The sequence below is a fragment of the Panthera pardus genome, unplaced genomic scaffold, assembly GCF_024362965.1.
Source record: "Panthera pardus isolate Hobbes unplaced genomic scaffold, ASM2436296v1 HiC_scaffold_25, whole genome shotgun sequence".
In the NCBI taxonomy this organism is placed as follows: Eukaryota; Metazoa; Chordata; class Mammalia; order Carnivora; family Felidae; genus Panthera; species Panthera pardus.
This window is the reverse complement of record NW_026526821.1, coordinates 45,245,768-45,270,787: the sequence shown is the minus strand read 5'-3', so window position 1 is coordinate 45,270,787 and position 25,020 is coordinate 45,245,768. Positions and strand designations below refer to the sequence as shown.

The following is a 25,020-nucleotide window of genomic DNA, read 5'->3' as shown; positions in this document are numbered from 1 at the left end:
TGCACCCCCAGCAGTTGGGGCCACTGCTTTCAAATGCACGGGGGCCGCTTTGCCCCAGAGCTTCATGCGGCTCCTCAGAGCCCACCTGCCTGGCGTCCCTCTGTCTGCCTGCCATCCTGCCCAGCCTCTGGAATGCAGCATGCACCCCCCTCTCCCTCCTTGCCCCCCAGCTAGAGGGGTTCAGTATTTCCTTTCTAATCCAGAACTGCTCTTTCACTTAATAGCATATCTTCAAGCATCATTTTATCTCTTTCATTCACTTGCTTTTTATGTTTTTCTTTCTCTCTCCCAATTGATCTGATTAGAATACTGGGTAGAGTGGTTCCTAGTGACTAATGTGAAATCTTAGACAATTTGAAGTGAAGGTATTTCAAAACAGAATGTTATCTAGGATTGAATCGGGTTTGTTCACCCCCATATCCAGCTCCAAGGGGACAGGGAGAGACCTTTTACCAATGCCATCTCTGTCATGGAGGGCAATATAGCTGGGCTGCCTTTGTCAAAAGTAGCCTGTTTTTAAAGATGAGACTAGCATGAGAGAGCTGCAGGACATTTCCTGTCTCTGCCCAGCCTTACAGCGACCAGCAGGGAGGAGGGATGGTAAAGCCCCCAGTGCTGGCATTGGGAACACACCGGAGAAAGCTATCTTCTCAGGTCCATGCATGTTTGTTGAGCACTGATTTCAGAGGCTTTTCCTAGAAGCAATAGGTAAGGTCAGAAAATGAGAAAAGATGTTGTCTGTGAATAAGACAACTTAAATAAATTAATCTCCCATGCCAATAATAATAAAAAATTCAAAGACCAAACCCCTGGAAGTGGAGCATGCCGGGAGGAGGATAGAAAGCCTGCTTCTGAGGTTTGTTCGAAGCCTGGAAGCTTGGGGTATAATAGAACAGGGCTTAAAAATAGCTTACAGTGGGCAAGAGGGGTGATGAAAGATCCTCTCCCTCGAAGAACTGCCCCAGGGGAGGGCAGGCCTTGGCAGCAACAGTGGCTGGGTATTGCAGCAGGCATTCCTGGATTCCTCTGAGCACGCTCGCAACCACCCGGGAGAGGGGAAGAGAGGTGCAGTTTCACAGGCTTTGAGTTTACTCCTTTTCCCTCCAGTGCTAAACAGCACTATGCTTGTCTGGACTCATTCACACAAGCAACCTAGTCCTAACCTCTCCCCCAGACCCTTTGGGGAATAATCGAGTTGTAACTCATCGGGTGAAGTATCAATATGTAAATACACATAAATAATAACTAGGGCAGGGATCCCCAAAGCTGTCCATCAAGTTTTACTTGCTTCTTCATTGACTCTGGGCCATGCTACTGTTTCATTGGCTCCTCTTTGTTTTACTGCAGTCAGATGCCTTTTCTCTTCACTCTTTACATGTGGATTGGACAGTGAGGCCAAGTAAAATCTGAAAAGATTCATAGCTCGTTTTATGCTGCAGGGAAGTCCACAGCAAAGACCCGGAGGAAAGGCATTCACGTGTTGATTCGTTCAGCAAACATCTCTGCACTGGTGACATGGGGAGGTCATCAGAACCCCTTTCTGGGAACGTGGTTCCATGTGTTCTGAGTGCCACAAGTCTTTTCATGAATCTGTGCCCACAAGGGCACTGTGACTTAGCCTCTCTCTGCTTTCTTTGCAGGGCCCTGGCCACCAGCCCTAGTGCCTACCTCGCGGCGCCTTTTGGCAAGGAGGAGATGAATGAGACTTCCCTCTTTCCCGACCCCAGAACCCCAAACCCAGAGACTCCAGGAAACATCACTGCTCTGCTAATGCCCTCCACACATCTTCCCATTGACGGACTTCCGAAGTTGAAGGTGAACCCCCCAAGATGTTGAGGGTTGGACTTTCTCACTCGGCTGTGTCATCTTGCTCTAGGACCTCACGAAACTTGGGCTTCAAACAAGAAAAAGGGAAAGTCACCAACAACCAGAGACAAACCCATGCTTGTGGGCATCGGTGTGGCTGCGCCAGGGCAGGGACAGCAGGAGAAGATGCTGGGCGTTCGGGGAAGGGGTGGGGGGTAGCTGGTTTCTGTACTCCGAGTTGTTTCCTCTCATTTATAAACCCAAGCATGATTCACAGAAGGGCCAGCAAAATAGCTGTCAAACAGGAATTTTTTCCACATTGATTTCACTAGTGCTGATGTTAGGATTTATGGTTTACTCAAAAATTTCATCATCATGGAAATTGGCTTTCCCTAGGGTCTTTTGCCCAGGAGAAATTTTATATGAGTCGCTGAGTGTTTTCCACCTGGTGCCTAATGCCCACTAACTGGGGAGAGGTTTTCCCAAGCATCCTCCTGGAGGTCCTCAGATGACTCTAGAAACAGGGTCCTATCCCTGTGAAAGCTCCTTAAGGTCAGGAAGCTTCGAGGGCCCAGCTCAGGATAGCACTAAGTTGACGCACAGGGAATGCACCCGTGCGGGCACTCGACTGAGACGGGCACCCCCTACGATGTCCCTCTGCCTCCAGAAGCTTCGCCCTGCAGTTGTGCTCTCCTGCCCACTGCTGAGACAGAGCCATGGCACAATGGGTGCTTTCTACACATTTGGCTCCAAGGAAGGCATGTTGAGCCTGTTTAAGAAAAAAAAAGAAAAAAGAAAAACCTAACCTTCTATCTGCACTCTCCCAGCATCCTTGCTGGGGGTTTGAGGGTGTCAGTGACAGAAAAATCAGTCAGTTCAGAAGACCTCTTCAGCCCTCTGCCTCTCGCCTAGGCCTGCAGCCTGCTCCAGAGTAAGCCTGGGTCTCAGAACTGGGGGCAGCAGCCACTGAGGCCCAGAGAAGGATCAGCCATGCGAGGGTGCTTCCCCACCTCCCTTGACTCTCTACTTCTCTGCTCTTGTGCCCACTTTGTTACCCTCAGTGGCTGTGGTCACCTTCCTGGGGAGTCCTCTGAGCCCCCTCACTCCATCAGAGTGGCTGTTTTCACTGACCAGTCAGTTCTGTCCGTCAGCCATCGGCTTGGTTTGGCTAGTACCCGACCGTTGCAGGAGAAACAAGCAGGTCCCAGGAACCAGACTTGCTTCTGGGACAATGGGGAAAGATTGAGAAGTTCCTACTCAAAGGATAGACCTTCTAATTCTAGAGAGAATTTGTTTTTCAGCTTTGTAGAAAGCCTCACGTAGAGCATGAGGTCCAAGCCCACAGACAGAAGCAGCTTGGATATCACCCGAACCTGAGAGAAACAGAAGTAAGCCTCAGTCACTTTGGGCTGTTCTGTAAACCCGTCCAGTTGGTTCACTCACTGGGGGCTTAATGGCACTGTTAAGGGTGACTGGAAGTCCTGCCATTTTCTGTTGTGTGGGCAAATGCCACGATTCTTATCTTTCCCACTCCTGCCCCCCCCCCACCTGTATAATAATTTGGGCTTTCTGGGATGTCCCCAGTGGCTCAGACTCAAGATTTGTTGAGTCTGCTTTGTTGCATATTTACCGAGTGCCCAGACCTACTTCCTGCAGGGAAGGGCATCACATGTTCCTGGGCTCCAGAGTCCCAGTTAGGCTCTGATGGCAAGTAGTTTCTGGGAGAACATGTCATTTCCAGGCTCTAGAAACCCCTGTGGCAGAATTCTCAGATTTAGTTGAAGTGTCAGGACTTGGAAGTCACATCGAACTCCTGTGGACTTCTGCTCCAGGATTCCATCTTACCTCCCGGAATCAGTCCTCCTAACCTGCAAATTGGGAAATTCAGTTGTAGGCAGCAAATAACTAGACTTCTTGTAAGCCCTACTGATTTTAACATCCCCGTGACCCCAGACTCCAACCAGCCACTTGGGGACTGGAGCTTCATCTGAACCCACTGTTGTCAGCAGCAGCCTTGGTCTGGAAGAGGGGACCAGGGAATCTAGCAACCACGTTTGCTTACAATCACGTGGACTTGAATTGCTTTTGTTATTTGGGGTGGAAAATTGGAATGATCAAGTTCCTTTTTTTTTTTCACTTAGAAAAGCAAATATTGTGCTTTTGTAATAAATGCCTTTCAGCAAAATTGTGGGGGGTCACTCATCCAGCGGGGACCCACCTGAGTCACAACGCTGACTCTTCACATTAGCAGGTCAGCCATCTGTATGTGAAAGTGGCCCTAATCAGCCCAAAATGGATAAGATTTGCTGGCTTCCAGGCAGGGCCAGGCCAGTCCCCTCACTTCTCTGCACACTGATTTCTGTCCAAAGCAAAGTTGATGTTCCACAGTCTCACTAAGGTTTTTGTACTTTAAAAAAACAAAATGATGACTTTTTAAAAATAGTTAAATCTTAAGTAGACCATAGTGAGGAAGTCTAGCTTGGGTGACTGTCACAGGGTCTCCATGCAGTGAAGCCTGCAGCTGCTAAGAGCCACAGGGAGGGACGGGACTTAAGCCTTGACTTCATAAGAGGGGCTGACTGATCAGACCCTCAGCCTTACAAACAAGAGATCATGCGGATCCGTAGACAATGCAAATCACGTCTTCCTGACCTTCCTCCCGGTGTGGCCACCTGCGCTTCACTTCCTGTTACATTTGTGTCATCTGGGGGTTTGAGGAATCTTTTAAAACGTACTGTGATGTCTTACATGTAAGTGCGTTATGTCTAGATCTACTGAAGGAGAATGTCCACATCAGGAGGGAAGTTCACCATGAAACAACCATCGTTCTAGTTGTGCTCAGTATCTATGTATGACATACACATGAAGTGAATGTTTTCTTATGGTTTCAGGTCTACAACATTTAGTACATGTAAATAAGAAAAAAATTGATAAATATAGTAAATTAAGTTATAATATGTCATTTGATTTTAATTTTGCTATCTCATATTTAATTTGCCCAATGCCCCACATCTGGGTTTATGCCTAGGTGGTATAGACCCCTACGTACAACCCACCTTTGCAGACACATGTGTGCTACACCCAGAAAAGCACACAACTCCACTGATGACCACCACTCGACTCTCCAGTTTACCCTCTTTTTGTCTTTAATTCTGATTTACTGTGATGATTTAATAAAGTAGAAACACAACACTTATGTGCCATATGTTTCTTTTGTTTTCATTATCACTTCTAGGAAAATAAAGTTTATCCTGACATCTGACAAAAGATGGCTTGCTTTTTTATCAGAGTTCCTCAAAAGCATCTTTTTTTAACCAAAGCGTAATTATGTATCCAGAATGGTACTAGTATCAATCCAGGGAAGTTTACAAATGTGTTTATGTAAAATTGACCTCTCAGTCAGTCAGGTGTCCCTGGCTCTGATGAGCAAGAGGCCAACTTTGAGGGTGTGTCTTTGTGAATAAATGACAGATAAAATGTAATTACCAGCCTCCTGTTGGCATGGCTGAAGCCCTGTTGATGGCCTTCAGGCCTTCAACCATCACATTCTGAGGCCTGGCCAGGTGGTCTCTACCCGTGTCCTGAGCTACTCCCGTGCTCTGGACACCAGGGAACTTTCAACATACTGGACAGTCAAGCTGCCTAAAATTAATTCTTTGGTCCATTTAGTGAATAGGTATTACCTATTACTTATGAGACATCTTGGTGACCTCAAAAAGGGTCCAGGTGCCTTTCCAGGAGCCAAAAAGATCCTGAATTGATGTAGCTTTTTAAAGCCTTGGACTGGTAGCAAATGTGTTTACTACTTGGTACCTCATGGAATGCAGCTTGATGCAGAGTTTTAGAGCTTTGCTTCCTAGAAGTGGTGGTTCGAGCCTTGTCATGCATCAGAATCCCTCAGGAAGCTTCGTAAGATGTTTCCCATCCTCCACCTAGATTCTGATCCACCACATCTGGGTAGAACCCCAGCATCTATTTTTTAAAGTCCCCCTCACCCTCTCAAGGATTCCAACTTGCAGATAGATTTGGATTGAGAGGCTTGGACCAGCCCCATTTTTTGATGCTTTGGGCAGCCCTTACTCCCTGTCCTGCATGTGTACCCTGGAGTGGAGAGAAGGGGAGTGAACATTCCCAAGGAATTGCTCAGGGTAGTGTCCTGCCCTTCCTAATGATTCCACTTTGCAGATGGTCCCAGTTCCCTCCAGGATGATTTATGGATTCCTTTCAGATCCGGAAATAGTCCTTGAATTTCAGAGGATATTGTTATGAAAGTCTCATAAAGCAGTTTATTGTCTTATTTATAACAAAACGATGAGGTGGGGGTGTGGGGAGGGTGTTCCAGTCATCGTATATCCACGTTTTCAAAAACTATTCATCAAATGTTAGGCCAGATCATGCAAGACCTTCAGCAGAATTCCAAAAAGAATCCAACTTCCAGTGGTTCCAAAAAGACCATTGCTGCAAGTAATGCTCTCCTCAACCTCTCTGGGATTTTTGCCAGGTGCCAGAATTTAAAGAAAGAATACCTTTAAGGTATACCCTTGCCATAACAAAATATTCTGAGTGTTACAGGAAACATGCCAGAGTTTTTTTACATTTGCTGCAGTACAGGGTATCTCTCAGCAAGAAGACTCACACATTTATATTTGGTCACGTCTGTACACATTTGAGCTAGCGTTCTAGATCTGTGTATGTGTAGAAACCAAATTGAGGCTCCTTTGATTTATTAAACAGTTTATGTCAAGAGAAACTATTATCATTTGCTCTTATTTATAGAAATAAATGGAAATGGTTTTAATTGCATTTCAAATAAAAAAACTAATAAGGTAATTAAGATGGAACACACCGTCAATTTCATCCCTGTATTTCTGGTCTACCCAGGACTATCAGCTGGACTGTCTCCACACTCCCACCACCTCCTTCTACAGGTACTGAACCCGAAGCCCAAAGATGGCTCCCTGGGGTTCACACAGCTACAAAGTGGAGCTCCAAGGAGAAACTACGTTTCCTGGGCCCTGTTCTGTGACAACACCCCCGATCAGCAGCACTTCACTTCACCAGTGCATGGACTGTTGGTAGTTTTCATGCTCCTTCTGGTTACCTTGAAGGTTTCCCTGGGGCCACCCTGACCTTTCTCTCACTTGGACCAGGCACAAACAGATCAGGGTCTTCCAGAACTGGGGAGCTTGTTTTACTGGAATATTCTCCCAAAGGACAAAGAAGATGATGCTATTATTGACCTTTATCTATTATTCTGGAAGTTTTTTGGATAATACATATCTGGAAAGAAAAATTGCTCATGTTTTCAGACCTGAAAAACAGACTGTGGCAAAGAACCAGGAGCAAGAATAGGCTATACATGCTGATGCCACACTCCAGGATGTCCTCCTGCACTTTGTACACACAGATCCACAGAGTGATTTAGCTTTGGCCACAATATTCTGTTCATTCTTCCCTGAGAAAAGTTTTATGTTTCAGGAGTTAAGAAGGTGAAGACACATCTGTGTCCTTACTTGCCCCAAAGACTGCCCTTGAACAGAATGAAAAGAGACTTGCTCCCAAAACTGAAGAGTCTCTTTGCCCACTGCCTATTGCAGCTTAAACCACATCTTCACCCCCAGACAACATAGAAAGCCCAGCTGACAGCCCTGGGAATCAGGGGAATTTTAAACAAAAGTGACATTCTCCCTGCCCCAAATATGCTCTCACACTTGCCCTCCAAAACTAGCAAATGACAGCAGCCCAAACAGCAGGAACTCTGAAATGATACTCTTTCTGAGTCATTCAAAAGAATTTTCTGGAATTGGAGATTGCTTTTTTGTTGCTATCATTTTAAATTAAAAGTACTTTGAATACCCAAGTCTCTACTATCCTAAATTAAATTGGATAAGGTGAAGGGGGTGAGAATTTATAACAAGCTGTCGTGTTAAGAAATATTTGTCTGGAAGATTCTGCCTCTTACAGAACAAATGAGAAATTAGGAAGTCCCAGTTAGCATCCTCCCTTTTTAACTATGTCTGACAAGAAAAACACTGACTAGATTTTTTTTTTTTTTTACATTCACACCAAGATATTGCTGCCTCAGATATCGGAGGACATTGTGTATGTAATCAAAAATTATATTTAAAACATTATTTGGTGAAGTAAAGAATAAATGAATAAATGAATAAATTCTCTCCAGGACAAGAGTTCCCTTTCCCTATGTGTCCAGCTGTAATTTTTAATCTTCCACTTGTATGTACCACCTGTCCCTCTAGCAAAATGCTTGTTGAGTTTGACAGAGAATATTTTACATAAAGAGGTCACACTTGTCAGCTTCCACCTTGACGTGGGGTCCTGGGGGTCTGAAAATTGGAGTGTGCCTCTCACCAAGGGTGTGAAGTGGGAAGGGTCTTGCTATTATAGCTCCTGAAAGGATCTTTTTGACTTCAGAAAATAGCCTGGCAAAGAAAAGCTTTTTTTTTTTTCCCCCATGAATACTCAGGGACTGCATTATGCTCCTGAGATGGTGGAGGTGAGTACTTTTGATCAATATTCCCTGAGAAATGGCCGCTGGGCTAAGTGCAGGCAGAGGGCCTCAATAACAGATCTCCCTCCTGCCAAGCCTACAGAGCATTTGCTGCAAATCTTCAGTGAACAGTTTGAACCAGCAAGGGCTGCACATTAATGGCATCATCTTTTCCTCCCTTTAAAAAATATCACCCTATTTTGTCTTCCATGTTGATGGGTGATTATGGGCCCCCTAGAAACAGTTATTTCTATAGCCTTCCTTCAGGGAAATCTTGGCATCTCCATTTTAAGGCACCAGAAAAAGTGAACCCCTGGAATTGTTTCAACCTGAAGAAGAGGGCAGAGTGCCAAGAGGAAAACTCAGATTAGGGAAGACTTACTTACTAATCACCATTTTAATAAAACAGTCAAAGTATAGATTTGTACTTTACACCATGTATTCTGTATTTTTTTCCTTCTAAAATTAATGATCTGTTCTCATCGCAACACCCACCCCATCCAGTTGATAAGCAGATTCTTTCCAGATGAATGCAAATACACACAAAGATACAGGACTTTCCTATTTACAGAAATAGCATCATACAATACATATCATTACAACTTTTTTAAACTTCGCAGTACATCACGGGCACCTCTCCCTCCAACTTACACTTTGTGATAGTTGCATATTGTTCCTTAGAATAGACGTACCTTTCTTTACTCAACCCCCATCTGTGCACATTCAGGTGATTTCCAGTGTTTGTCTGTAACAAAAGTGCCTGCGGCCAACGCCATCACACCTATAGCCTGACATACCACTGTCTCTATTTCTGTAAGATAAATTCCCAAAAGGGAAATTACTGAATCAGAGTTTACGTAATTTTATCCCTAATAGACTATTTGATCATTGCAAAATTCTATAAAGTCAGTTTTGGAGTTGCATTAGAAAAAAAAAACACACAAAGCTAGGATCCATTTCTTCCCATGTTTAAATTACCCATCAGCTTAAGAAAAGAAAAAAATATTTTTAAAAAGGGGCACCCAGGCAAAAGGTAGAATTTCAGCCCCACCAAAATGAGGTATTCATTCAGGGAAAAAGGGAGGCCCCCGGTTCAGCTTGACCAACCCACACGTCCCATGTTTCTTTCCATGATAACATTCTGAAGAATTTCCCAATTTTGAAGAAATTCCTGAAAAAACTAACAGTGCATCAAAATACACTATAAGTTCACCTTTCATTGTAGATGGGGAGGAACACAGGCTTGGAGGGCAGAGACGAGTAGCTACAGATCTCAGCTGCACAGCCCCCATTGTGGCCTTGAGCCCTTGAGTGCTAACCATCCCAACTCTCACTTCCTCACCTGTGTCTTGAGGTAATACTACTGACTCGTGGCCAGTCTCAAAGATGGCCCCACTCAGTGATCATCACCAGTATCCTCCCACTTGTGCAGTCCCTGCCACGCTGATTCAGAGATGATCTGTTGGACCAGGAGGACACAGCAAAAGTGATGGAGTGTGCCTTCTGATATTACGTCATAAAGATAATGGCCTCTTGGATGGATTGCTCTGGAGAAAGTCAGGCACCATGCAGTGAGGACACTTGAGCAGCACTGTGCAGACTGACAGGCATGGGAGAGAGACATTCTAGAAGTGGATCCTCCAGTCTTCATTGGATTGCAGCTCCAGCTAACATGTGACCATACCTTCATGAGGGAGCCCAAGCCAAGAACCACCAGGCCAGGCTGCTTCGGAATTCCTGACCCATAGAAACAATGAAATGTAGTAAATTACTATTGTTCTAAGCCATCAAGTTTGTGGGTGATTTGTCATTACACAGTCATAAAAACTGACCTAATGGCTGTTCTAAATATGAGATGAAGAAAGTGTCCAAAAGGCATGTGCACACAACAGCATGTTCTAATGACGCTTTCAGTGGTGTCATGGCTGAGTGTGGCCCCTATTCCTCTGGAGCCTGACCACATCACTTTATATAAAGAGTGCTATGCCAGGGAGCCAGTTACCTGGCATCTGATCTCTCCACATCTCAAAGAGCCTTATGATGAAAGCAAGGCATTCAACATTCACAGACATTTTCCTCACATCCCAAGTAGTGAGTTATAATACTTCCCATTCAGGGTTGATATGAAGACCAAATAGAAAAATGCACACTCTGAAAACCAGACATCTATTGTTACTTATAGAATCCCTCCAAAACTTAGTGATTTAAAATAACAGAGTACACTTATGATGAGCACAGTAATGTATAGAATTGCTGAATATTGTACACCTGAAACTAATATAACACCATATGTTAACTACATACTCTCCCCTGCTCTCCCCTGAGCTCTCCCACAAGTGTTCTGAGGTGGTACAGGGCGCAAGCATCACCTCAGAGGCTCACCTGCTTCCTTGTGTGTCTGGAGTCAGTCCTGGCTGTTAACTGAGATCTCACCTTACGCTGTCAGCAGAACACATATATGTGGCCTCTGTGCTCAGCTTGGGCTACCCCACAGAAAGATTGAGATCCCCAAGAAAGACTCAGGTAGAAGCCACATAGACTTTGCTAATCTAGTTTCAGAAGTCACACAGTGTCACTCCTACTACATTTTGAGGAACAGTCACAAAGGTCACTCAGTTTCAAGGGAGGGACAAAGACTCTACCTCTCAATGGAAGCAATGTCAAAGTGTTTGCAGAAATGTTTTAAAACTGCACCACATGGCATTAACATTATACAAAATTCAGAATCTGTATTCTGTCACATCCTGTGGATGGATCAGATAGACATCAAAGATCTCAAAATAACAAGAATGCTTTCTCATGAGTACTTGACCTAAATAAATTGTCCTCAACAACAGCCTTGGGTGGTACTTAATTGCAGACAGCCAAATGCACTTTAGCCAGCTGAAGTAGATAAATCACTTACTGAATGCTCTTGGTTACCTCACAGACTGTCCAGGAGGGCCATGTAAAAGGTTTCAGGGCTAAAAGAGCCAGAAACAACACCTAAATCAGCCTGCCAAACCCACCTTCAGCTTACACCATGGCCCTGGGCCTTCGCCACAGCATGGAGGCTGAGATCCCCACAAATGCCTCTCCACTCCCCTCACTGGTGCTGACTGCACCTGTCACACCTCCTTCCCATCGCTGTTCTGCAACCACGCCTTGCCGAGATATCTTATTAGAGGTGAGCACTTCTAACCCAAGCTGTGAGGGTGACCTTACTATAGAACAATGGTCATTTCCATTTCCTTACAGCAGAGCCTAGCTGCAAGGGAGGCTGAAGAAACCAGTTTCTGGATCCTGCATGGGGAGGCAAGACTCATGGGATGGCAAATTAGCCAAACATAGGAAGGGTGTTCAAAAGCTGTAGGGTATGCAGAAAACAATAAATGTCCAGTACAGGTAGGTACTACTCCTCCACTTTATCAGTGAGAAAACAGCAAAGAGAGTTTAACTCACCCAAGGTCACATAGCTCTTAAATGGCAGAGACAAGATGATGAAAGCAGGCATTTGTTCTCTGAGCTCCTGGTGCCTGGCAGTCTATGGCATATTGGAGAAGAAACAAGGTCCCTTTGCATGTGAGCTTGTGAAATCCCACCTTGGTGGGAAATTACATTTTTTATTGAGGCACAAAATTAATTTTTTTATTGAAAAGTTTAAGGGTGCCTGGGTGACTTAGTTGGTGGAGCGCCAACTTCAGCTCAGATCATGATCTCACTGTTGCGAGTGCGAGCCCTGTGTGGGGCTCTGTGCTGACAGCTCAGAGCCTAGAGCATGCTTCAGACCCTGTATGTCCCTCTCTTTCTGCTCACATCCCCACCCATGCTTTGTCTCTCTCTCTCTCTCTTTCTCTTTCAAAAATAAATAAATAAATAAATAACATAAAGAAATTATTTTATTTTATTTATTTTTTTAACGTTTATTTTTGAGACAGAGAGAGACAGAGCATGAATGGGGGAGGGTCAGAGAGAGGGAGACACAGAATCTGAAACAGGCTCCAGGCTCCGAGCTGTCAGCACAGAGCCTGATGCGGGGCTCGAACTCATGGACCGCGAGATCATGACCTGAGCTGAATTTGGCCACTTTACCGACTGAGCCACCCAGGCGCCCCAAGAAATTAAAAAAAGAAAAGAAAAGTTTTCTTTAAAGTGACTCAACTGTGAGTTTCAGATTTGGGGTTTGGGATCGGCCCCCTTTCTTCTCAGCACTGGTGTCCCTCTGCCTGCCCTTGGTTGGGGCTAAGCAGGGAGTGCTTAAGGACATGTGCTCAGGGACCTTTCATTCTCTCACTCTTGCTGGTTGCCATGGTTCTGGGATGGCCTGTTAACTTGCTGGCAGGTATAGAGCTGCGATTTCCACAACCAAGTGCTTTTAGAACCGAGGTGGAAGGTAGAGAACTGAAAGAAGACGTGTACATGAGCGTGCTGGCCCCATGTGATGTCTTCACTATGGTGCAGCCTAAAACTCCATTGTTCACAAAGAATTCAAACATCTCTCTCTCTCTTATGGCTCGCATCTTCAGCCTGTTAAAGCAAAGCGAAAGTGGTTCAGAATCTACAAATTTGATACTACAGATGCCAGTGTGAGGGCCTTAGTTATAATCACGGACTGCTGAATTACCCAATTTCCCAAGAGTACGGGTTATTTGTGTTTGTAGCTTGGGTCACGTTAAAAAAGAAGTTTTTCCAATGCACAAGAAAGAGAGAACTTGAAATGGTGACATGCATGGCTCCTCTCTCACTGAGGTGGAAATTCCAGGCTATTACTTTGGAGTCAAATTGCCAAAACATAAATTAGGTGTTTCCATGATTTGGTACTAGAACTGTATGTGTTCTTATACCACAAGGTCATGTTCCATGCTTTGGTGGCCCCTATCAATGACAAGAAGATTGTATGTCACTATCCATTTGAATTTTCACTTCAAGGTTTGGCACATTTGCTCCCTTCAAGGTTTATCTCTGTGAGGCAGTTTCCTCCTTGCTCTCACCTGAATGTCACCACTTACTAGTCATATTACCTCTTAAAACCTTCCATGTCCCCATCTGTTACATGGGGCTAACCAATACAACCTCACAGAGTAATCATGAGAAATTAATGAGTATTTCATGTTAAGGTCATAGACCAGGTGAGTAATTAGGGCTCAAAGAATTTTAGCTATTACTGTTACAAATCCACCATTAATTGGGGGTAGTAGTCTCTGGTTAAGACTTCAAGCCATCAACTCTTCCCAGGCCACACTTATTGCCAGTGTCAACAAGTGGGAATACCATACATGACCAAGACCTCACACTTTCAATCACTCACCTTAGACAGCAATGTACACACAGACCTGCTGGGGATCTTATGAAAGTGCAGATTCTGATCTGGCAGGTCTGGGGAAGGGCCTGCACTTCCACCCTTCTAACCCAGCTCTCAGTTGGTGCCAATGCTATAGGTTCATGGTCCACACTTTGAGTAACCAGCATCCCAAAAACACATACTAGGAATGTTCTCCACTGTAGCTGCCACAGTTGATACGCCTGTGAAGCTGGATCAGAAAATTGCTTTAGAAAAAGTTTCAAGTAGAGGTTGGGAACTTCTAATCAGAGCTGCCTCTCCACTGTTGGACGTTGATCTCAATGCCCCAAATGCTCATGTATTTGCAAAATTAAATGAGGCCAGCAGTTATCATGAAGGTGCTTGCTGTTTTCCAATTAATATTATTTTAAAACTGACAAATGCCAAATTAAAGTTATCTTCTGGCTTTCACAAAATTGCTAAATCAATGAACTAACAAAACCCTTGAAATGTCAGGTTGAACCATACAAAATTTTTGATATAAAACTTTTTATTTTTAGTTTCTATTTTTACTTATTATTTATTATGATTCAGCCTAAGAGTTGTCATTTCACTCAATAAATTCAGCCATTATTGCAGTGAGGAAACAACTTTCATACCAGGAGATGATGTTCCTCTTCTGTGTACATTTCAGTGAATGACATAACAGGTGAGAAATTGTACGTATTGCCTGAGAGCCACTCCAGTTGACGCGACAAACATACAAAGTATTTTTTTTAATGTTTATTTATTTTTGAGAATGAGAGAGAGAGCACAAGCAGAGGAGGGGCATAGAGAGGTAGACAAAGAAACCATAGCAGGCTCCAGGTTCCAAGCTGTCAGCACAGAGCCCAACACGGGGCTCAAACTCATGAACCATGAGATCATGACCTGGGCTGTACTTGGACACTTAACAGACTGAGCCACCCAGGAGCCCCAAACATGCACAGTATTAAGAAAACTGTCTTGGAAGCAGCTTCCTACTTATTTAACTTTCTCAATTAAACACTCAGGGTTTTTTAAGTGGTGCCATAGACAACAGTACACAAACGGTGTGGCCATGCTCCAATAAAACTGTATTTACAAAAATAGGCTCATGGCCAGATTTGGCCACCTGACTCCCTGGTTTGTTGACCCCTGGGTTAGCCTCTTAAGTTATAATGGTAGAAATTGTGAAAAACCACAGTGGCAATAATTCTGGAATCTCAGTACCACCTTAGAAGGTATAAGATCACAGTTGTTGCAACAAACAAGTCAAGGTAGCTATAATAATATTTATTCAATTTTTTTTTAGTTCTCTTGGAACTGACTGAAGAAATTTTGAAAATGCAAAGGAGAAAATCATGATTTTCTCTGTGGCTAATATAGCAAAAAATTTTCTGATACAAGTCTGAAATCTTTTTTTTTTTTTAATGTTTATTTTTGAGAGACACAGAGAGAGAGAGTAGGGCAGGGACAGGGGGAGGGAGGACAGAGGATCTGAAGAGGGCTCCATGCTGATAGCAGAGAGCCTGATGTGGGGCTCAAACTCACAAACTGTGAGATCATGATCTGAGCCAAAGTCGAACACTCAACTGACTGAGTCCCCCAGGTGCCCCCAAATATGAAATTTCACTTAGGTAAATGTTTCACTAAAATGATTTAAAACTATAATTGGTGTTTGGTGAATTATCAAGATAATTCGTGCGGAAACCCTCAAGAAGATATCAAGGATAACAACACTGCTCAAAAGAAGCAATAAGGGTCTTTTATTAAAGAGAGGAGTGAGAAAAGAGCGTATTCCTTTATGTTTGTAACACATGTGGTGAGATCTAACATGACTCGGTTTGGATTTGGACACACAGAGCCTGCACTTTGGTTCATTGCCTTGTGTCCCTGACAGTTCATTTTTATGTACACTGTACCTGTCAGTTTCTGCCCATCTCCCAATAATAACCTCTTTGTAGCTGCATTCTGGAATAATCAAGGTTCATTTTACATAAGAAAGTGGGACACATTGCAGTAGGAAAGAATGACAATCAATTGGTGTGACAAGCTTTTTTTTTTTTTTAATGCTTATTTATTTTTGAGAAACAGAGAAAGCGAAGGGGAGGGGCAGAGAGAGAAAGGGCAGAAGATCCGAAGCAGGCTCTGCGCTGACAGCAGAGAGCCCAATACAGGGCTCAAACTGATGCTTAACCAACTGAGCCACTCAAACGCCCCTGGTGTGACAAGCTTTACAAAAATTTTTCAATGTTTATTTATTTTTGAGAGAGACAGAGAGAGAGAGAGAGCATGATGGGGAAGGGCAGAGAGAGAGAAAGAGAGACACAGAATCTGAAGCAGGCTTCAGGCTCTGAGCTGTCAGCACAGAGCCCGACGTGGGGCTCCAACCCATGAACCGCAAGACCATGAGCCAAGCCGAAGTCAGACGCTCAACTGACTGAGCCACCCAGGCACCTGGTGTGACAAGCTTTTAAATGGCAATATTAGACATGTGGGTTTCAGCTAAGATCCACACCCCTTTCTGTTCTTTGAGCTTGGAGGAAATTTTACGCTAATTTTTTTTCCTCCTGTAAAAAGAGCCTTCTCTGAAACCCTTCCATGCATTAACACCTCCTCTGCTTCCTATCAGATTCAGCAGACAATAGCCTCTTGGCTCAGTCTGTCCATCCTGTCACCATCAGGTGTGACACCTGACTGTAGCGTTTGAGAAGGGGCATTGCATCAAGGCCCTGGTCCTGGACAACAGAGATGAAGCAGATGTTGCATTCGAATAAAAGGGCCTTTATTTTGATGAGTGGAATAGGAGAATAACGCATTCAGGTGGAAGTTTCTGCCATTCTTGTTTCCCGCTGTGTGATGCTTTTTCTACTGGCTCAAACTGAGTGGCAGGAACAGTGAACACCTGAGTTCTGATGAAGGGAGGCAGCACTGTAAACTGGGAGTGCAAACCATGGGGACCAGCTTCTAATAGATGTTGGGGACGCTGCACAGCGTGAATCTGACATGCTCGAATTATTGGCTTCCAATAATCACACCTTTGAATGTGCTCTGACTGGCAGTAAATTTCCTATAGGTTTCATTTCAATACAGTAAGCATCCTAAGATCGCTTTGTCTCAGTAGTACAGGCTCATGCAATGAGCTAAAGAAAAGCATCATCAGTATTGATGCTTTGTGTAGAAATGCCACCAGGAAATCCACACAGTATAGAAATCTTCAAATAAGACAAACATGAGCACGTTTACCCCTCAACCCATCTGCTCACCATATATATTGCCAGAGGGATCATCACATCTTGAACATTTCACTTTCCAGATGCAACAGACCAAGCCCACAATAAAAATATGTGTTAGACAAATGATGACAGTTAAGGGATGAAGGGGTGTGTGTTTGGGTTGGTGAAAATATGTTAACTGACTTCAAGTCATATGCTCAAATACGTTCTATGATTTTGAGAAGCATATCGGTCCACAGTGATGACCAAAAAAAAAAAAAAAAAAAAAATGGTTGTGGATAGTAAATTTGTAAGCCAAGTTGTTTCTCTCACTGGCAGTGAGAAGTCAGTTTTCTTTGCCACGGAGGTCCCTCAGAGGTGTCTTGCTGGTGACGCCTCTCACTGGTCTCTGTCACTTTCCGGGATTGAATCTGGCATGTAGTACTTTCCCTGCTGCAGCTCCTCATAAGGAGTCTCCAAAGAAACAGGATTCATTTTTCCTGCAGAAAATCCTCTTGACTGGGAAATCGCCTTGGTGACATCAAAACATGTAGCTGGTTGTTTGCACAAGACAAGATGTTGATGAATCGGTTGGAAATTATTTATGTTTCCTTAGCAACCTCAGTAGGAAGCAGGAGTTCTGTAGTTCTCCTGGTGAAAAAAAGATTTCCCTGTTTGTGGAAATCACTGGGCAGGTAGGCGCTGTCTTCTCTCATCCTTTCTTCCTGTGGACTCCACATACTTGACCTCACTTGGCTGACCAAGGTGCCAGGTCAGCAGAGGCATCTCCAGGACCTTGAACAATCCCTTAGAGGATGGCCTTCCTACTCTGGGTGTTTGGGAATAGTTCTTTCCCCCAGAGCCACTGGATGGGGATAATTGTGGGCCTGGGACCGGATTTCACTTCTAAACTTTCCTCTGTGGTGCTGATGCACGTGCCTGTTAGAGATGGTGGCCATATTGCAATCCAGGAGTAATGAGTATACCAGGCTTTCCCTATGAGTATTGGTCACTTAATGCTACAGATTGGTAATAAAGAAACAATTTTTCTTTCAATATATAAGATCTATATAACTCGAAGATGCTTTTAGAGGCATTCTCAGCCAAGCGGGATTTTCAGGCGATTACCTTCAAGTTATATTGCCAAAGTATTAATCAAATATTTCCATAATTTAGGATTAGAATCCTAAGTGTCTTTAGACTTCTGTGTTGTGCTCCATGATTTGGTACCACTTTGGTAATCAGAGGGGATCAAGACCCTTGCATGTTCTTTAGTCCACTCTCTCACATTGGTATGCTTTGCCACCTGGTGGGGGGGGGAGGGGGGCAGGGTTCTCTCTACAACTCAGTTTCACCTTGATCTTCTCCCAACCTCACAAATCATGCCTTTAACCACCAGACCTTACAGGCCTCTCTAGTTTAACCTGGCCCTGGGATAAGCTAACTGGGTGACACCACGCACTGTATGTATATATGTCATTATAAATGACCCCACGCGCTAGGGTCTATTTGCCAGAAACTTTCTCCACAAGACCAAAATGTCCCTTCCGTGAGAAGACAGCAAGTTTTAATCAAAGCCTGCCTTCCACAGACCAGTGGATTCATAACATCCTCAACACCAGAGAACATGCTCTGAGATATAGGTTTTCTCCTGCCTAAACTGAGGACACCTGCTCCCTTTGGGGTTCTTGCTGCCTTTCAGTTCACAGTCTCGGGAACCCTCCTCAGATGTCTCACTGTACCTTGCAGAGCCCCACTCTCTCTGGTTCACAGATGAGGAGACAGAGGCCTGCAGCAAGCCAAGGGATCAGTAGAGCCAAGGAGCTTGCCTGAGGTGCATTCTAGACCCTTTCTCTTTAGCAAGACATTTGGTGGGTGAAGAATACCATGATGTGCTTTGTTCACTAGGACTCTGGAGAGTTTCTGCTTCATTTTGTTCGAAGACATTGTGGAGGCTGTGGAACGAAGTCCAGGGGTCGGGGACAGAGGGGCAGCTGGTGGAAAGAGATGGCAGGTCCACTCGGGTGCCTGCAGCAGAGCAATGGGGGCCAATGGGAAACAGTGCGCCCTTGTGGTCAGCAGCATCTGGCACAGATGGGCTGGGCAACCTGGAGACTGGCATTGCCCTGCCCAATCTTGTGCGCCCTCGTCTCTGCCCGGGGGCCCCCACATACTCCCACGTGCCCTGGAGCAGCTAGAGTCCTGCCGGGCTCCAGGCTTCAGTTCTGCTCTGCTCCCTGACTGCTCATCGTGGGCAATTGTGGGGCCTCTGGCTTCACTGCTGGCACTCGCAAGTTACACTGGAGTGCTGTGTGACTGGGGGACTCCTCCGCTGGGCCCTGGTTCTGGCTGAGGGCGGAGCATGTGCTTCCACAGCGCAGGCCTTTGAGAAGCCAGGGATCCTGTCAGACCCGGACTTCTCCAGGCCTCCAGGGAGTCAAGAGGACGTGATCAACTCTGGAGAAAGGGGCAAAGCTGCCGGTTCGCTTCGGAACCAGGCAGCTCAGAGCAGCCTTTGACTTTTATTATATCACCCTCGTGTAGGAGGAGAAAAAGTGTGGACACCACAGGCAAAAATTAAGTCCCTTCCTTTATTTAGCCCCTTCTTTTAGCTCCTCCCTCTTTGGTCCTGTCCCATTCCCTAACCCACCAACCCCTCCCAGCAACAATCCCTTGCGGCAGTGGGCGTGGCTGTGCCAGTGGGTTCCAGGGAAGGTTGTCCAAGCTTGGAGTGACCTCAGAGACACAGGATGTTCTCAGCATCCTTTGCATATTTATAAAGAAGGTGAGCACGTCTCCACTTGGTATTCTAAAACGGGAGCCCTTGTGAACTTATTATCCAGGAAGGGATGAAAAAGAGAGAGATGGAGAGAGAATCTGATTTCCTTTCTGTGGAATATCTTGTTGACCCATAGAAGGTAACTTCGAAATAAATAGACAAAACTTGTCTAATTCTTGGACACCATTCCGTTACTTCAGTGGGGTCAAATTTGTATGCAATTTCACTGAACATCTCACACAAATGAAATTCTGGTCTCTAAGTTTAGAAAAGGTATTATTTGGTCATTGGGAATACATTTCCACTGGCTATGAAAGAGCACATTTGCAAACAACCAAATTTTCTTTACCCTCATAAAAGTGGATCTTAGAAATTATGCTTTATGATTATGGACATGAAAACCAGTGGGCCAAACACAGACGACAAGATGTCATTCCTGCAGCCAAGCCTCGACTTGTCATGTGTGGCCAACCATCAGGTTTTCCAGGAAACTTTTTATGGGCATAGAACATACCCTGACCCTCACTCAGTCTTTTCACGTATGGTGTAATTCGGGGAGGACATTTAAAAATTCTCATGTTAATGTTGCTCAGAGGAGACAGCCAACAGCCTGCAAATTGGAGTTTTCCTTTGTTTTATCCAGTTTCCAGGTTGTTATAACTACTGTTTTGTCCCTGTGCTTATACATTCTCCAAACTGATAAAGTACATAGGCATCACCAATAAAAGGCAAATGCGATCTGTCCAGGGAGCAACTTACCTATAGTGGCTTCTCCTTCATTGCCATTCTGGGTCTGTTGCAAGACCTTCACAAATGGAGGAATATTCAATGTTCCTGACAGCTCAGTCTTTCTAACCCCTCTCCCACACAAAACTGCAGGCTCAGAGTCTGAACAAACCGATCTCTCTCAGTTGTTCCTTCCAAGTTTCTCATGGACTGTCCTTCCCACCCCCATCCCACCTACATCCTTCAGACATGCAGCCCTTTACTGGGCAGATGTCTAAAATCTCTTTGATGGACAAACATTTGATTTAGAGGGCCTTAGGAAAAAAGTAGCAAAATATACCACAAAAGGAAATGCACACTTGTGATGTTTAGCACAGCTCTGCAATGGACTGTTTCAGAGAGGGAAACAACTCGAAATATTAACTGGTGGGCGTCAGAATTGTTCTTCAACGAGCTAAGTGACACATAACGGAAAACATTGTAATGACCTGTTATTAACGCTAATACCCTAAACAGATGGTGTTCCATTTTTCCCCCAAAAGCGGATTGCTCACCTGATTGAAAAATCATTTTTGAACCCTTACCCCAAACTGCATTAACTTCTGTTGTAGCCACGAGTGTTCTGGTTTGTTTCACTTACTGGGGAAATCTGACCATGAGACCACTACCCACCTTATTTATTTGAGGAATTACTGTTACACTGAGCCCCAAATGGTCAGGAAATGCAGGGTCTGTTAAGTTAAAGTGTGTCTCACACCCCCTTGATCAAAAGGATAGATTCTTGTGGGCACTTATGTAGATTTCTCTGGAAGAGTCTCCCAGGCCTTCATTCTAGCCCCATCTTCCACTACCTTTCCCAACACCCCTAGCAAGCCTTTGGCTCCAGTTCACCAGTTTTTGAGGCTACACCCTTGAGCTGCTAGAAGGGCAGGACCCAGAGGTTCAGGCTCAGCTCTAAAAACCCATGATCCTAGTGAAGGTGGCAGGATTTTTTTCCTTTAATAGAAAACAGACATTTAAGAAATCATTTTAAATCCTTAGTGAAGCCACGCGATGCAGAAATAAATCCATCTGACTTTGACTTTGAAAATATTTTTATTTGAATAGTAAATAGTTATACAGTTGAAACAGTTCTATTGAAGCTTTCTATAAATAGCTAACAATTAAGAAAATAATGTATGTAGAAAAAAGATTGCATTTAAAAGTAAGAGCTGTTGGTTGTACAGGGGCCTCACGGGCCCTCCAAGCAGAATAAAATGGTAGGTTGTAATTCGCTCAGATAGGTATAAAAGTTAAAACTTTTAACAGATCCCTTTAGAAAAAGGCTCTCTTCTAAAATGCACAGTGAAATGTCAAGAGTGGCAAGGGAGGGGGAAAAGCGTACCAAAAAAAAAAAAAAAAGATCTGCAATCAAATAATAGCATAATCTTCATAATTAATATAAATAAATAAAGAATAAATAACAATTACTCATAAATCAACATATACATTTAGAGAGAACTTATATAGTCCTACCTCAACAAAGATGATAAAACCAAAGAGTCTTATGTGAAGTATTGAGGCAGTTTCTACAGCATTTTCTGAAAATTCCCTTCCCTCCCCCAAAACAATCCCAGACAACAGTTCAAGGCATTTGTGGCTATACTAAAGAAAACTCTTTTTTAAGCAATTTGATTTGTTCACATACAAAAAGGTAAAGCCAGACTCCAGCAGTTCACAAGCCATAATAAAGCTAATCGTGTGGGAAGTTCAATTTACAGCCTGTGAAATATAAAGGCATTTATTCCTCAAGATTCACCCAAAACAACCCGTACGCTACATACATAGAGAGCAGAGATTGGTAGGCGAGAGCAAACCGCATTTCTAGACCATGAACACAGCGAATACTAGCAAGAAAAACAGCTCTCCCCTCCAAGGGGAAGCTTCCAACCACGAGACAAACGCTTACAGCTTTTCTCTCTTGTAGAGAAAGAGATTGGCTCCTGTTGCGCCAAGGAGGGGAAGGGGACACAACGCAAGGGGGGGGGGGGGGTCCGAAAGGAGTCACAACGAGAGGATTGGGGTTACCGTCACGCCACACCGAGAGAAGCGGAGACAACACTTTCACCGGGGGTGGGCGCCCCCGGAGCGGACGCGGGTTCAGGGCGCGCAGGGCGCGCTCTCCTCGTGGGTCTCCAAGAGAAGGCACAGTTCGGGGGGGCCGCGATGGAGGGCGCGCTCTAGCAGGCCGGACGCACGGGCACCTGCAGGAGGATCACCTGTCGGTTCTCGGACGGGTGGCACTTGTTGATGTGCCGCGTGAGACCAGGCGAGCTGTAGAAGGTGGCCGGGCAGTACTTGCAGGGGAACACCTGGGCGGCGTGCAGCAGGCGCAGGTGGCGCTCCTGGGCGCCCTTGCTGGGGAACGTCTCCCCGCACACTGGGCACAGGTGGCACTCGGAGGACGCACTCAGACCCAGCACTCCGGCCGCCTCGCCGTCGCCGGCCGCCTCCTGGGGCGCCTTCTCGTCGGGCCCAGGGTACAAGGCCAGTAGGTCCTCGGCCGGAGGCGCGGGCGGCGCGCCCTTGGCCTGCAACGCCTGGTGGTGCGCCAGCAGGTGCTTGCGCAGATAGGCCTGGCGGCGGAACTTCTTGGAGCAGTGGTGGCACTCGTAGAGCCCGTCCTCGGAGCCCGACTCGGACACGCCGCCGGGGCTCGGCGTGTCGCGGTCGCTGCCGCCGCCTGTCGCCTCCCGCGCCTCAGCCCTGGCAGTGGTTTCAGGCTCGGACGCGCGGGCGGCGGCGGGCGCAGGCCGCGGTTTGTGCCAGCGGCGGTGCGAGGCCAGGTTGGCGGGGCAGCTGAACACCTTGGCGCACTCGGGGCAGCGGTACTCCACGCGCACGATGCGCGAGCACTTGTGCTGCGCCAGCGCGAACGGGTCGGCGTACTCCTCCTTGCAAAGCTGGCAGATGAACTCGCCTAACGGCCGCGCCGCGCCCCCCGCCCGGCCCCGAGGCGCCTCCACCGGGCCCTCTTTGATCTTGAGCCCCAGCACAGGCGACGTGGTCACCTCGTCCTCGAAGTGCAGCTTACGGATGGCTTTGGGCTTCTTGGCGCCCGGGGCCTTGGCTACCTTGGCGGGCGGCTCGGCGGCGGCGGGGGGCGCAGGGCGCTTGCCCGGGGGCCGCAGGGAGGCGGCAGGGGGCAGCGGGGGGCCGGGCCCTGGGCCGCGGGCCGCCTCAGCGCCCGCGGAGAACGCCGTGCCCATCTTGAGCTCTGCGGGAGCGAAGAGCAGTGGGTCGCCGCCGCAGGTGCCGCCGCCGCCGCCGGTGCCATTCGCACCGCCGCCGCCGCCTCCGAGCAGAGCGGCGGGCGTAGGGAAGGATTCGGCCGAGACCGGCGACCCGAGGTTGAAACTGCGCTCGAAGTACTTGTGCTTCTCGTGCTCCCGGCTCACGGGCCGCGTGGGGCTGTAGAGCGGTGCCGGGTGCGCGGCCTCCGGGTTGCCGAAGTGCGCGGCCCGCGGGCCCGGCGGGGGCGGCGGCGGGCCCGGCGCGCAGGCGAGCGCGGCAGCGAGCGCCGCATGGGCGCGCTCGGCGGGCGGCAGCAACGGTCCCGGCCCCGGGCTCTGCGCTGGGGGCGACGCGCGGGCGCCCCCGCAGCCAGGCGAGAGCAGCAGCGCGCGGTCGCCGTCCTCGCCGCCGCGGACCCGGTAGGACACGGGCGTGGACTTCTTGCTGCGCTTCACCAGGAAGCCGCGGGGCATGTTGGCGCAGCGCAAGGGCAAGGCACTGACTCGGTCCCACCTCCGCGCTCGGCCCGGGCGGCCCTCAATGCCCCCGGCCCATGGCCCGGGAGCGGCGGCTACGGGACTCGCGTGGCGCCGGCGGCGGCTCGGCCCGGCTCTGCGCCCTGCACGCGCGTCCCTGTCCCCGGGCCCGGGAGCCGCTCCCTTTTAACGGGGGGAGGGGGCCATTGTTCTCGCCTCCCGCTTCCTCCGGAGCCAATCAGAGCGTCCGCACCTCCTCCGCCTGGTCGGGTGGGAGGGCTACGGGGCGGCAAAAAAGGGGCCGGGACTCGGGGGTCGCCCGTTAGGTGCGGCAGATGTACCTGAGGGCGCTGGGCCCCCGCGCGCGCCCCGCTGCCGCCCCGCCCGGCGCCGCCGCCCCGCCCGGCCCAGGCACACGCCCGGCCCCGCCTCCCTTCACGGTCTACTGCTCCTCTATGGGGAGGCGCACGTGCCTGGGCTTTGTGTCTCTCCTCCGGGGGGCGCGGAGCCGCCAAATGGGCCCGTCCATCAGCACGACAATGCACGCCCCCCTCCCGCGCGGGGATTACCCGCGGGTCGCGAGCAAAATAGCAACAAAGGAGAAGAATGGCCCCAAATATGTCAGGAGGGTTCAATCCGCGAGCCAGAGCGGAGGGGGAAGTTGTGCGCGCTGATTGGGTAGGGGCGGCGGTGGGCAGCAGCAGGCGCGGGGGAGATCTGAGTGTGGCTGCTGGGGCGGGAGAGGAGTCGGGGGAGGCGCAGGGACTCCGCCTGGTGTTTGGGAAATAATAAAAAAAATGAAAATAGTGGCAAAGCCCGGGCGTCCGAGAGGCTCGGACGGGTGGGCCTTGGGACCCAGGACCCAAGCGAAAATGGGACCCCGGAGTTGCAAACTTAGGTAGAGGTTCTGGTCTTATGGCTGCAGCCGAGGGCGGCGTTTGTATCCAAGGCCTCCG

The 25,020-nt window shown here is 47.2% G+C and overlaps 2 protein-coding genes across 7 annotated transcripts in view; one reads left to right on the top strand and one right to left on the bottom strand.

Moving 5' to 3' along the window:
* RALGAPA2 (Ral GTPase activating protein catalytic subunit alpha 2) overlaps positions 1–4,996 on the top strand; it is a 323,095-nt gene extending 318,099 nt beyond the window's left edge. For all 6 annotated transcript variants that reach the window (XM_019462380.2, XM_019462378.2, XM_019462384.2 and 3 more), the window contains one exon: positions 1,641–4,996. The gene's annotated coding sequence lies outside the window, so the exon portion shown is untranslated. The remainder of the gene's footprint in view (positions 1–1,640) is intronic.
* A 16,395-nt stretch (positions 4,997–21,391) lies between these two features.
* Positions 21,392–24,515, bottom strand: INSM1 (INSM transcriptional repressor 1). The gene has a single exon (XM_019462386.2). The coding sequence runs from the start codon at positions 24,059–24,061 to the stop codon at positions 22,535–22,537; it is 1,527 nt and encodes a 508-aa protein (XP_019317931.2). The 5' UTR covers positions 24,062–24,515; the 3' UTR covers positions 21,392–22,534.
* Between the last annotated feature and the right edge of the window lie 505 nt (positions 24,516–25,020).

Bases quoted from the DNA above. Each gene is read 5' to 3' on its own strand.
- INSM1 (XM_019462386.2), bottom strand. From the start codon at position 24,061: ATGCCCCGCGGCTTCCTGGTGAAGCGCAGCAAGAAGTCCACGCCCGTG.